Source organism: Eleutherodactylus coqui, chromosome 3 (genome assembly GCF_035609145.1).
Source record: "Eleutherodactylus coqui strain aEleCoq1 chromosome 3, aEleCoq1.hap1, whole genome shotgun sequence".
NCBI classification, from domain to species: domain Eukaryota; kingdom Metazoa; phylum Chordata; class Amphibia; order Anura; family Eleutherodactylidae; genus Eleutherodactylus; species Eleutherodactylus coqui.
This window is the reverse complement of record NC_089839.1, coordinates 223,371,021-223,384,488: the sequence shown is the minus strand read 5'-3', so window position 1 is coordinate 223,384,488 and position 13,468 is coordinate 223,371,021. Positions and strand designations below refer to the sequence as shown.

The 13,468-nt window shown below is 48.0% G+C and overlaps 1 protein-coding gene across 1 annotated transcript in view; it reads right to left on the bottom strand.

The window, feature by feature from the left end:
* The window catches only part of LMCD1 (LIM and cysteine rich domains 1), a 40,699-nt gene that overhangs the window by 20,015 nt on the left and 7,216 nt on the right, over positions 1-13,468 (bottom strand). Inside the window, exon 2 of the mRNA XM_066596971.1 lies at positions 4,432-4,520. Coding sequence (XP_066453068.1) covers positions 4,432-4,520 — 89 coding nt within the window. The remainder of the gene's footprint in view (positions 1-4,431; positions 4,521-13,468) is intronic.

Sequence of the window (13,468 nt, the reverse complement as noted above, 5' to 3'; positions counted from 1 at the left end):
AAATGGTACAGATGTTGACAGTAATTTTGCATGGTGGATTTTCTGCAGAACCTCTGCAGCAAATTTCACTGCATGTGAGCATAAGCGTAAACTGCTCTCCCAGGTCCCCTCGCACGCACAGCCTGCTCCCCCAGGCCCCCCCCCCCTCGCATGCACAGCCTGCTCCCCAGGGCCCCCCCCCCCCCCTCGCACGCACAGCCTGCTCCCCAGGGCCCCCCCCCCCCCCTCGCACGCACAGCCTGCTCCCCTCCCCTCGCACGCACAGCCTGCTCCCCAGCCCCTCCCCTCGCACACACAGCCTGCTCCCCTCGCACGCACAGCCTGCTCCCCAGCCCCTCCTCCTCCCCTCGCACGCACAGCCTGCTCCCCAGACCCCACCCCCTCCCCTCGCACGCACAGCCTGCTCCCCAGACCCCACCCCCTCCCCTCGCACGCACAGCCTGCTCCCCAGACCCCACCCCCTCCCCTCGCACGCACAGCCTGCTCCCTAGACCCCACCCCCTCCCCTCGCACGCACAGCCTGCTCCCCAGACCTCACCCCCTCCCCTCGCACGCACAGCCTGCTCCCCAGAACCCACCCCCTCCCCTCGCACGCACAGCCTGCTCCCCAGACCCCACCCCATTTTAAAAAGCAGCATGCCAATTATAGCAGCAGATTTATGCTACGGATTCCACCTTCAAATGAGGGGAGTAAATTTTGTGTCAAAATCCACAATAAATGGTACAGATGTTGACAGTAATTTTGCATGGTGGATTTTCTGCAGAACCTCTGCAGCAAATTTCACTGCATGTGAGCATAAGTGTAAACTGCTCTCCCAGGTCTCCTCGCACGCACAGCCTGCTCCCCCAGGCCCCCCCCCCCTCGCATGCACAGCCTGCTCCCCAGGGCCCCCCCCCCTCGCACGCACAGCCTGCTCCCTAGGCCCCCCCCCCCCCGCACGCACAGCCTGCTCCCCTCCCCTCGCACGCACAGCCTGCTCCCCAGCCCCTCCCCTCGCACACACAGCCTGCTCCCCTCGCACGCACAGCCTGCTCCCCAGCCCCTCCTCCTCCCCTCGCACGCACAGCCTGCTCCCCAGACCCCACCCCCTCCCCTCGCACGCACAGCCTGCTCCCCAGACCCCACCCCCTCCCCTCGCACGCACAGCCTGCTCCCCAGACCCCACCCCCTCCCCTCGCACGCACAGCCTGCTCCCCAGACCCCACCCCCTCCCCTCGCACGCACAGCCTGCTCCCCAGACCTCACCCCCTCCCCTCGCACGCAGCCTGCTCCCCAGACCCCACCCCCTCCCCTCGCACGCACAGCCTGCTCCCCAGACCCCACCCCCTCCCCTCGCACGCACAGCCTGCTCCCCAGACCCCCTCGCACACACAGCCTGCTCCCCAGCCCCCCCCCCCCCTCACATGCAAAGCCTGCTCCCCAGCCCCCCCCCCTCCCCATGGCACACACAGCCTGCTCCTCACGCCCCCCCCCCTTCTTTCGCACGCACAGCCTGCTCCCCAGGGCCCCTCATTACCTTCCACCTCATTATACAGCAACGACTCTACCTTCACAGGTCCTTTTCCCCTGCACTGCGAAGGACCTTCTGTCCTCCCAGTAGTTTGTCTAACTGTAAAATTAGGGTCATTTTGTGCACATTGCAGAATAGAAGAGTGTCCCAGTCTGAGCAGACTGCGCCGGCGTTATGTCCGTCCCTGTTGATCTAGATGGTCATGTTCTACACTTATCAGAATGGTCCATCATTATGCTGGATGTTAGCCTGTATCGGTACCTCCATCTGGTGTACGGTCATACATAAAGCATACACATAAGCATTCCGTACAGAAAAGTCTCCCAACCTCTGCAGTAGTGTTGAGTGAATCCAAACAGTAGAACACTATTTTAGATTGAACTTTGCTAAAAGGCAATTTGTCTCAGCCAAACCCGCTAAAATTCTTTCCCCTTTCTTTTAAAAAAAAAGAAGGAAAAAAGAAAAGAAATGATGACAAGGGCGGAAGATGTTGACCAAGGTGGAAGACTTTGATGGCGCTGGAAGGAGGAGGAGGAAAAATAATTTCTTTTCCTACTTTTTTTTTCTTTTATTATATTTGCCTTAGAAACCTCTCAGAAGGCCTCAGATACCCTGCTAGGTGATCTCAAAGTGTTATACGGGGCTTTAGAGGTGTTCTTCAACACTTTTAGGGGCTATTATGAAGTTCTGGTTTGGTTCGAACTAATTTGTAATTTCACTGCGGCAGAGGGAACTCGAATATTCTTATTCTAAAATCACAGGCAAAGTACCCTAAAATCAACTTTATCTATATCTATTAGAGATGAGCGAACGTACTCGGATAAGCACTACTCGTCCGAGTAATGTGCCTTATCCGAGTACCGCTGTGCTCGTCCTGAAAGATTCGGGACGCGCTGCGGAGCGGGGAGCTGCAGGGGAGAGCGGGGAGGAACGGAGTTGAGATCTTTCTCTCCTTCTCTCCCGCCCGCTCTGCCCCGCTCCCCGCTGCGACTCACCTGTCAGCAGCGGAGCGCCCCGAATCTTTCAGGACGAGCGGAGAGATACTCGGATAAAGCACATTACTCGGACGAGTAGTGCTTATCCGAGTACGTTCGCTCATCTCTAATATCTATCTATCTATACACACACACACACACACACACACACAAAGATGAAAGCTCTCACTGACTCACTCGCCACTAATTCTCCAACTTCCCGATGTCGTAGAAACATGAAATTTGGCACAAGCATAGATTATCTCCAAAATAGGAAAAGTTAATGGGTCCCAACTCGATTATTCAATTCTAAGCACAAAAGAATTAGCGTCCAAATTGTACGTACGTAATCTAATTCTTTCACTTCCCAATGTCATAAAAACTTGAAATTTGGCACGAGCATTGATAATGTCATAAATACGAAAAGCTAATGGGTCCCAACTCAATTATTTAATTCTAAGTGCAAAAGAATTAGCGTCCAAATTTTACGTATAGAATCTAATTCTCTCACTTCCTGATACCATTTTATATAAAGGAAACATCACATTGTTACCTCCACGTGGTGTTTCCTCGGTAACGCAAAGAACCATGCAAAATGGTGAACATATGTTTTTCCTCGGTATCTCTAAAGTAACCACGACTTCATAAGATTTTCCGTGTGAACACCAGATAAACACCAGTACCAAATTAACTGGGGCGAAACCGGGTATATCAGCTAGTTAATAATATGATTAAAATTCTTGAACTATATATCAATAAGACAAATAAACAAAACTAAGTGTTCACAAGTTAGTATCCACACTCTTCTCACTCATGAGTGCAGTTGGCTTCAACCAAGAAACCTCTGATCATGGGTCACTCAGTATAATAGATGTGTGGATATGCGACCATCTAGTAATACCCTAAACTCCGAGACCCCAAATTTCAGGACCATTTGAACTAATCAGTCCCGGCTGTCAATGAAGCCTATGATATTAGGTGTCTCATGCGTTTGTCCTATCAATCTATATGGGCTAATAAGCAATATAGATTGCTGCTCTTTAGTTAAGAGGGGTCAGGTGATGGTAACCTGGTGGAAGGTCAGTGTCTAGTTATGGATTGCGCCCAGATGGAGGAATCCCCACCAGAATATGTTCTAAGATATAGATTGTAAGTTGACTAACAAGGAAGGTTCTATGCATTTCAGTTGGACCTCCGACTCTTCAGGAACCGGTTGGTGAAATACTTATAAGGGGGTAGTATAATGTACCTATACCCCCTAAGAAAGATTTATCATACCTAAATCTTGTCAATTATCCGGGTGCTGCTATCTATACTGACAGCTTAAAGAGACAAAAATATACAGTATCAAGAGAGTATAGCTCTGATTCCTATTCTAAGCCTTTCAACATATAGATCCACCTGGATAGTAAGGGTGAATGCCTTATAGTAAGTAATAGGATTACTTGAAATGATGCCTTGCCCTGTGCATTTTCAGGACATTGGTGGATCTATATGTTGAATGGTGTGGAATAGGAATCAGAGCTCTACCTTCAATCATACCTTCCAACATTTGGGGGATCCTGTTCTGATCCGACCTGAAACGCCCACTTTTATGAAGAACAGCACCTTTACCACCCACTTTATGACTCATTTCGAGGGATGGTCTCACAGAAAAAAATGGAATAGTTGGGATGTATGTCTACAATCAGTTGGATCTGACCTTACCTAGGACTATAAATGTGCTGGCAATGTGTCACTGTATATCTCAGCAAGGGTGACAGCTATGTGGTAACAGCCATAGTGGCCATGTTGGTTGTCACCCAGCTTACCAGGAAACAGCTGAACAATTGAAGACAGATGAAGTCCCTCATCAGAACCCAGACGCATTTTGTGATTATTCCCCGTGTGTGATCTATAGCAGTCCATTCTCAAGTGTGCAGATGTTCCCTCTAGAATAACATTACCTCCAGGAATGCAGCTGGAATCCCGTGCACGTCCCCTTACACTTCACGCAGGGTGGGGCCCTTTCTGCACCCTGCTGTCCCACTGCCATCTAGAAAATAAGAAGACACATCTGTAAGAACTGTGCAGGTGACTGCTAAATTTACATTACATGATCATCCATTATAGCATTGTGCACTTCTAACCCCCTTTTCCATCTCATCCGTGGAAAGGAGGAGACGTGCACAGCGCAAAGTAGAAGGCGAGATGAGGCCTATCCACAGACCCCATGGCAGTGCCCTTGAGTTTACCTCTCATATCATTGACAATGATTTATGGTGATACTTTGTAATCACCAATCACTCCAACGGTGCCTTGTGGAATAACAGTGATGGAAGAGGATGGGAATGTTCCACCCATCATCCGTAATGCATGGGACCAACATCCCTTTAAGTCTATTTTAAACATGAGAAGATTAAATTGGTGCGAGATAACCAGATAGGCATGTGTCACTCTACCTCACCTGTTCCCCTCAGCATCGAGTCTCTAATGTCAGACTATATTGTGTTTTATGGAAGGTATTCAGCTCCTGGAGGAGATCATCCAAACGCAGCCGGCTGGAAGCTCAAACAGCACAGTCCTCCAGTCCCAGGGGCTCAGGCTGCTTAGCTGAGATACGTCGTGTCACATGAATTCATTGCAGCCGTCACCTCTGTCACAGCAGACAGAAATAAACCTGGCAGCTTTTCCGAGACCTCGCAATACTTCACCAAACCAGGAAAATGAACGCAGAGAACTTTCTTCTCTTATAGAAAGAAAATTCCTCCACTTGTACTCTGCACATTCCTTGCTTATCACTACTCGGGAGAATGGAAGGAAGGGAGCGGGTGATAACTACAGTATAAGCAGGCTGAAGGGAAATGGATTGATAGTGTCACTTACAGGCTGGAATATGGCAGATGCAGCAATGCTCCAATTGTTACAACAGATGCTTCCTTGCAGGAGACACATCAGAGCTTCCCTTTTATCATGCAGTACACCTCTAATTTCTTTCGCACAGTTAGAGTTAAATGGTTTAATTCTGACTCCTTGTAGCTGTCACTAGGCGGAGCTTAGGATTTTACTGTAAACTAGCTTATAATTGAGTTCAATGGGATCTGTGCACAGTAAGCTCCCCCTAGTGGTGGCTGTATATAGCTGTGCACAGTGAGCTCCCCCTAGTGGTGGCTGTATATAGCTGTGTATAGTAAGCTGTGCCTAGTGGTGGCTGTATATAGCTCTGCATAGTGAGCTCCCCCTAGTGGTGACTGTATATAGCTGTGCATAGTGAGCTCTCCCTAGTGGTGACTGTATATAGCTGTGCATAGTGAGCTCCCCCTAGTGGTCGCTGGTATTAGTGTATCTTGACACCACCAGCAGAATGGGTGGAGATAAGGTACACGCCCTGAGGCAACGCCCCCACCAGGATTGGCTGCTCAGGACAATGGGTGGCCATCATCTCCCGTGGCCATTTTCTCCCCTGTTGGCTCCCGTGAAATATCCCTCCGCCACTCACCATTGTTCCCTTGCTGGCTCTTGCACTATCACTTTCCGCTTACCATCATTGGAGGCTGGCAAGGAGACAGTGGCTGAGCAGGGCGGATGAAGGCAGAGCTGCGGGCCCACTGACAGCTGAGGGCATGCAAGTGCCACAGCAGGAGCAGTGGGACACAGCGTCGGTGAGTGTCAGCAGCACCAACCATCACAAGGCCCAGCAGAGGAGTCACTGATCAGCGGTGGGGAGCGTCAGCAGCAGCACCGCCAGAAGCCTCAGCGCAGGAGTGACTGACCTGGGTTCCGGCGTGCAGTCTGACAGCGGCAGGAGGGGTGGGGAAACAGCAATGGAGACACTACACTGCCAGCAGCGACGGTATTCTTGAGCCAATCAGGAGCTAGGGGTGTGACGGGCATTTCTCCATGGAAGCCCTGTCAAACCCCTAGGTTCCAGTGGCGTCAAGATACATTAATATCATGGTGGCTGTATATAGCTGTGCATAGTGAGCTGCCCCGAGTGGTGGCTGTATATGGCTGTGCATAGTGAGCTGCCCCTAGTGGTGGCTGTATATAGCTGTGCATAGTGAGCTCCCCCTAGTGGTGGCTGTATATAGCTGTGCATAGTGAGCTCCCCCTAGTGGTGGCTGTATATAGCTCTGCATAGGGAACTCCCCCTAGTGGTGGCTGTATATAGCTCTGCATAGGGAACTCCCCCTAGTGGTGGCTGTATATAGCTCTGCATAGGGAACTCCCCCTAGTGGTGGCTGTATATAGCTCTGCATAGTGAACTCCCCCTAGTGGTGGCTTTATATAGCTGTGCATAGTAAGCTCTCCCTAGTGGTGGCTTTATATAGCTGTGCATAGTAAGCTCTCTCTAGTGGTGGCTGTACATAGCTGTGTGCAGTGGGCTCTTCCTATCGGTGGCTGTATATAGCCTTGTATAGTGAGCTCCCCCTAGTGGTAGCTGTATAAATCTGTATATAATGAGCTCCCCTAAGTGGTGGCTGTATACACTGGCATAACTATATGCAGGGGAGGCAGTTGCACCTGGGCCGAGGAGCCTTAGGGGGCCCATAAGGCCTCTCTTCTCCATATAGGGAACCCAGTGCTATGAATAAAGCAGTATAGTTGGGTGCCCTGTTAAAGGTTTTGCATTGGCACCCAGGAGCTTCAAGGTGCGCCTATGGTTGTATATATATAGATCTGTATACCGGATCTACTGTTAATGATGGTTATATATCTGTAGCTAGTTAAGCAGTGGTCGGCCACGTGCCGTTCATTGCATGCATGATTCTTTCATGGCTGCTGAAGCCTATGACTGGCTGAGCAGGCACACACACGATGTACAGCACATGTGAAGCAGGCACTGGGGCTGCAGCGCTGGACGGGGAGCCCCGGGATAGGCAAGTATTCAATTTTTCTTCATGTTAAGCCCTTTTAACTTTTTTTTCCCATGTCCCGGAAAACCAGTTTCAAGCACATTATATGTGAATGTGACCGAAACAACGTAATGCGATCGTTGCGTAATACGCGAGCACAAAAAAAGAACATGGTGTATAGGTGGCGTATACAGTGGGAAAAAAAGTATTTAGTCAGATACCAATTGTACAAGTTCTCCCACTTAAAAAGATGAGAGGGGCCTGTAATTGACATCCAGTCTGAGGCACGCAGGGTTTTATGCATACGGCCTTATGGCACATTCACACAGTCAACTTTCCTCACTCGATTTGTGTGTGTTGTGGGATGGACAGAAATCGGACGGGAAAAGAACCCTTTATTTTCAATGGGTCTGTTTACATGGGTGATTTTTCTCTTACAGTATGTCTTAAGGCCCATTTAGACACAAAGATTATCGCTCAAAATTCAACAATCGTGTCTAAAGGTGTCCATCTTTCAGTTTTCTGACGTACCATGGTTTCTTAGTTCTGCTTGAAAACCATCGTTTGGCAGAACAGCTGACAAGCAGGACCGCATAGTGTTCAGATTACAGCTGATTGCAAGGCCCATTTACACCAGCCGATGATCGCTTAAAGAAAAAACAAAAACAAACGCTAATCGGCAATTGTTTTAGTGATAATCGGTGCATGTAAATGTGCGCCCATCGTCCGCTTTTCGGGCACTGCTGACTGATTGTTAAATTCAGTCCAACCTAAAAATCATGGTTCACTTTTATCAGTAGTTCTCCGCGTGAGGGGGGGGGGGGGAATGGGAATACTGATAGCATTGTTTCCCCTTGGAAAACAAAGGATCTGAGCGCAGATAATAGCCTTGGGATATTAACTACATTCAGTGAAGGCTTCATTTGCACACTTAATTGGTATTTAAGTAGCTGAGTAGCTACTTAATACTTCATTGTTTGAGCGATCTTTGACCAATCATCTGCCCCTGTAAACCAGCCTTTAGCTGTCAGCCCTGCCAGCAGAACAGCTGATAAGCAGGACTACACACTATGTCTGCTGTCCATGGTGCTAAATTCTCAATGGGGAGCTAGAGATTACATTGTTTTCTCTTAGCAACCCATGGGTGAACAATGGAGCTAATTACAGAGGTCAGACCTCCTGCTAAGTTCTGCAACAGCTCCCAGAAGCTCATTTGCATGCAAATGAAGCTGATAAAGTACTACTAATAATTAATCCCTATTAGTACTTTATGCAGAACGACCGCTGATCTTTTGATCTTTTGAAAAACTATCTGTGTGTGTAAATGGGCCTTTATATTTGGTCAATTCTGTTTAAGATTCGCCTATTCTTCCCTATGGGAGCAAGAATAAAAAATATTGCATCACACTTGCATGTACATGTGAGTGTGATAAAATTATTTTTTTCTCCTATAGGGAATAATGGGCGATTTTATGAGCATTTTTCCCAAGTGTTAAAACCCCAAGTGTAGCGATACGATGCATTTTTCTTGCCAAACGTATCACACTTGCATAGAAAATCCTAGATTTGAAAGTTCGGTATTGGTCCGATTTTCTTGGACCAAGGTCGGGCTCATATGAATGGGTCGGATTCCGTGTGCGGATATCCACAGTGGAAGACCTGCGAATGATCGTGGAAATGAATTGCAAATAGTCACGTATAAGTGCGGTTTGCCACGCGGATGTATGCGTTTGGACAGCGTATCATCCGCGAAGAACGACATCAGAAAGTAGCTCAACCCCCTGTAAACACCCCTCTATCGCTCTGGCGACCATCCTGGTTACATACCCTTGTACTGTTGTGGTGAGAGCTGCTCTGGGAGCCTTCAGAATAGCTTGGCTGGTTTTTACTACTTATTTTGGAAGCAGTATAAACCACTTTAAAAGAAAAAATACAAACAAACAAAAACACTAAACACTTAGGCCTCCTTCCCACGAACGGATTTCCGCCGCGTAATTCGCGGCGAAAATCCGCTGCGTTGCCCGCAGCTATTAGGTTCTATTGAACCTAATAGCACAATGCTCACGATGCGTAATTCCAGCGCGGAATTACGCACCGCGATTTCTCCCGTCCTCACCCGCAGCATGCTCTATTTTCTGCGGGTGAGGACGGGCTGTACGCACTGACGGCTTCCATTGCAGTCAATGGAAGCCGTCCGTTCACGCTATCTCCCGCTGTAACCAGCGGGAGATAGCGTGAAAAAAACGCTTTCCCGCCCACCGCCGCGCGTCATCTGACGCCAAATGACGCGGCCGGCCGCGTCACGTGACACGGCCGGCCGCGTCACGTGACACGCTCGGTGACGCGGCGGTGGTGGGCGGTGACGGGCGGTGACGCGGCGGTGGTGGGCGGGGAAGCGATTTCACGCTATCTCCCGCAGGTAAGTATAGGGGCTCTGGGGGGCGCCGTGACGGGCTTCACTGCGTAATATTACGCGGCGGACCCCGTCACGCTCGTGGGAAGGAGGCCTTAGGCTAGGTTCACACGGGGCAGAATTTCTGGCGGAAAGTCCGCAAGGCAATTCCGCCCACAGCTCCTAATCCCAGAATTAGCCAGCAAAGTGGACGAGATTTTGCATATCGAACACATCCATAAGGATCAATGGAGCCCATACGAGTGGAATCCGCAGTAAATTAGAGCACGCTGCAATTTATCTTCCGCTTACAACCTGCAATTCCTACCAACAAGTGTGAGTGAATCAAGGAAAGTCCATGCATTTCAATGCCCGTGTATTACCATGCATCGTCCGCGCGGACAGCAATAGCCAAATCCACAATTCAAATCGGCTCAAATGTGAGCCCCCTTCCTAATATTGTTCTCGCCCCTGTAAATGCACCGTTAGAAATTGCGGTGACATTGTTAAATACAGCCCCTTTGAAACGCTGGAGACAGGTAGAAAATACCAACCGCGCGGCTTCACTTCCTCCAATAACAGGATTAGTTCCAGTTACAATTAATTTTGTCCCATTTGTTAGGTATTACATGTTAATTCCCAGAGGAAAGTATGTGCCCCCTCGCCCGAGCTAGGAGAATTAGTATTATATTTCTTTGTCGTTTACCTAATGGATAGAACAACCTCAGAGTTGTGCCTCCTGGCAGTACAACAGAACATATGACGGCTCTGAGCACAAGAGCTTGCAATCTAAAAAAACATATTACAACAATAATTTTTCAGAAGGATAGGGGTGTCTGCTATTAGAAAAAAACATGGCTGCCTGTTTCTAGACATATATTTACTCAGGCCATCGTGGGTGTCCCGTATTCACTTGAGGCTGCAATACCACACTCAGCCTATGGACACAAGTGGCGCTGTTCTCTCATTTCATGAAACCTTGTATATAAAAGTAAATCAGGACATTGCATAAATCACAGTCACCTAATAAATAGTATCTCTAGGATGAATAATGCACTAACAGAGCAAAGCAAATACTACATACCTTCCCTTCCGTTGCTGTGATGAGCTAGCGATACTGATGGCCGCAAGTTAGGGCACTATTACCGTGTTTTCCCCAAAATAAGACACTGTCTTATATTTATTTTTGCCTCAAAAGAGGCAGTGTCTTATTTTCAGGGGGCGTCTTATAATACTTACCTAGCAGCCGGCGTTCGGGTCCCTCCCACTGGTCTCCGTTGCTACTGCAGGCTGCCCTGTCCTACGGGACGCAACAGAGCAGTTCTTCCTGGTAGCAGGGAGTGAATACCCCCCTCCAGCAAGCTAATGCTGCGATTGGTTAATCGAGCACCATGTCAGCCAATGAGAGCCAGTGCTCGATTAACCAATTACAGCCATTCATTGATTGCCATCATTGAATAACTTATTAGTTAACCGAGTGCCAGGAGTCCTTCACACTTGCGTTTTTTGAGCGTCCATCTGAAGGAACCGATAGAAATCCATTTAGATGGGATTTTTTTTAACGCACCTTCTCTGCGGCAAAATGACGCTTCCCTAGCCTACCATCTGGGCTACATTCCCTAGCCTACCATCTGGGCTACATTCCCTAGCCTACCATCTGGGCTACGGACACCATCTTTTTTATTTTCCATCTACTTATCTCTTGCTGCTATTATATACCTACTAAGGGGGAACCTCTGGGTGTACTAGAGAGATGAAGCTGCAGATAGAATAGCTTTCCTCGGAACAGCAAAGTGCCACTTTGGAGTATTATCTCCAACTATATTCCAATGAATTTGGATATAGTTTTATTTCTTTTGCACTATCCTGCTGTGAGTCCGGGCAAAGCATCTGAACGCTAGCAAGGCTAATGGTCAGTTACATTGAGTTAACTGCAATTGGGCTAACTCAGTATAAGCCTCTTGTATACCTGACAGGTGTCAAGTGGGAATATTGACCTTAAAGACCCAGGAGGTATCCATATTCTGGGTCCCTTCTGCTATAAATTTAGGGCTAAGAATCTTATCAGTGCACTAGCCTAGCGACAAATCAGGCCCTCTGCTGACTGATCATCTGGGAGGGACTCTGTGTAGGCTATACAATCTCACATCTAAGCACTAAAGAAAGTAGCTCTTTAGTGGTTCTAAGAGCACTATCCGTGAAAACAATAGGCAGCCTCTCATCTCTTTAACATGTTTTCTTTAACCCATTGCGATCATCTCTAACTATCTTTGGAAGTGCAGTTGCTCCTGTTCGTTAGGACACTCATTCCTTCGCATTCTGTCTATTCAGACTTCGAAACGACCATGTCTTCTATACAATGAAGTTTATGGACGTATACTCCTAACAAGCAATATCTAAGCTCCGTAATACTCCTGATGATCCACGTAATATTGTGGTGAAACGCGTCTGAGTAGAGTCTAAATTTGCACTATCAATATTACTAGACCTCAACAAACTTAGTCGATTGGAGTCTAACGCTTCGACCCTTACATCAAAAGGCTCGAGGAGTTGAAACCAAACACTATCAACAGTGTAGAATTATTCAACAGCCGCATAACTTAGTCTTTCGGTTGGTGTCTAGGTGCGTTAACACCACCAACTAATCAGAAACTAATTAGCGGCCTGAGATAGAACCCTCTTTATATTGATCCACAATAATTTATCGCTAACTTATACCTTCCCTATATTTGGGTAAGGAATTTGAGTGGTTTCAATTCAAGGGTCATAGTGTCAAGTAACTTCGCTTTATCTTTGGACCTATGTGATGATCCATACACGTCACATTGGACCCACTATAGCGACTATTTGACACACAAATAATTTGTGTAATGTGTGTCCTCAAACCTGTGACACCATTATTTTAATGTGTATTCATGTACTGTATCACACCCCCTCCCCGTACACCAAGCGGTGCTGACACTCGCTGCTGTGACCTTATACTGAGTGAGCTTTCTGCTGCTGTCATCACCATCACTCGTTCTCGGTACACAGCAGCTTGTGGCTCACAATATGGGAGGATCAAGGGCCTTTAAAAATAACAATAGATTCAGAGATCAAAGCCAAAACGGAGACATGACACCTCCAACCATGAGTAAGGGTGCATTCACACGGGTGAGAAAATCCAACTTATTATCTGCAATGGGTATTTACAAGAATGACGCTGGAAAGTTGATTTGTTACAATGTATCAGCGTAGAGAAGAGTTGGAGTCCAGGACAGCAGATCTGTACTGCTGAGGATTGGATGGACTGGATACGTTGTAACAAACCTATTAGGGACCTTTCGCATGGGACGGAAGAGATTGCCAGCGCAGTAGATTTTGCACCAGAATCCGCGGGCTACCTGTTGATTTTAATGCAGAATTGAAGTTGGTTTAAAACCCGCCTGCACTTCAGCATCAGTTAGACATGTGGTTTTGGTGTGGAATTCTGCAGCTGCGGATTCGGCTGCGTCCTGCGATGTAATTCCGTCCCGTGTGAAAGGTCCCTTAGAAGCAAAAATGTGTGGCATGCCCACATTTTCGTCTTGGCTGCACATCCATCCTGCTTTGGAAAGATTGCAGATTTCACCCTTATTGGCGCCTTCACACGGCTGCAGAAATGCTGCTGAATTTCCGCTGGTGGAATCGCTGTGGACTTTCTGCAGCATTTACAGTACAAGCAGTGTGGAGAGGATTTTAACCCTTTCCAATCCGATTTTAGATTCAGGGTTTCCT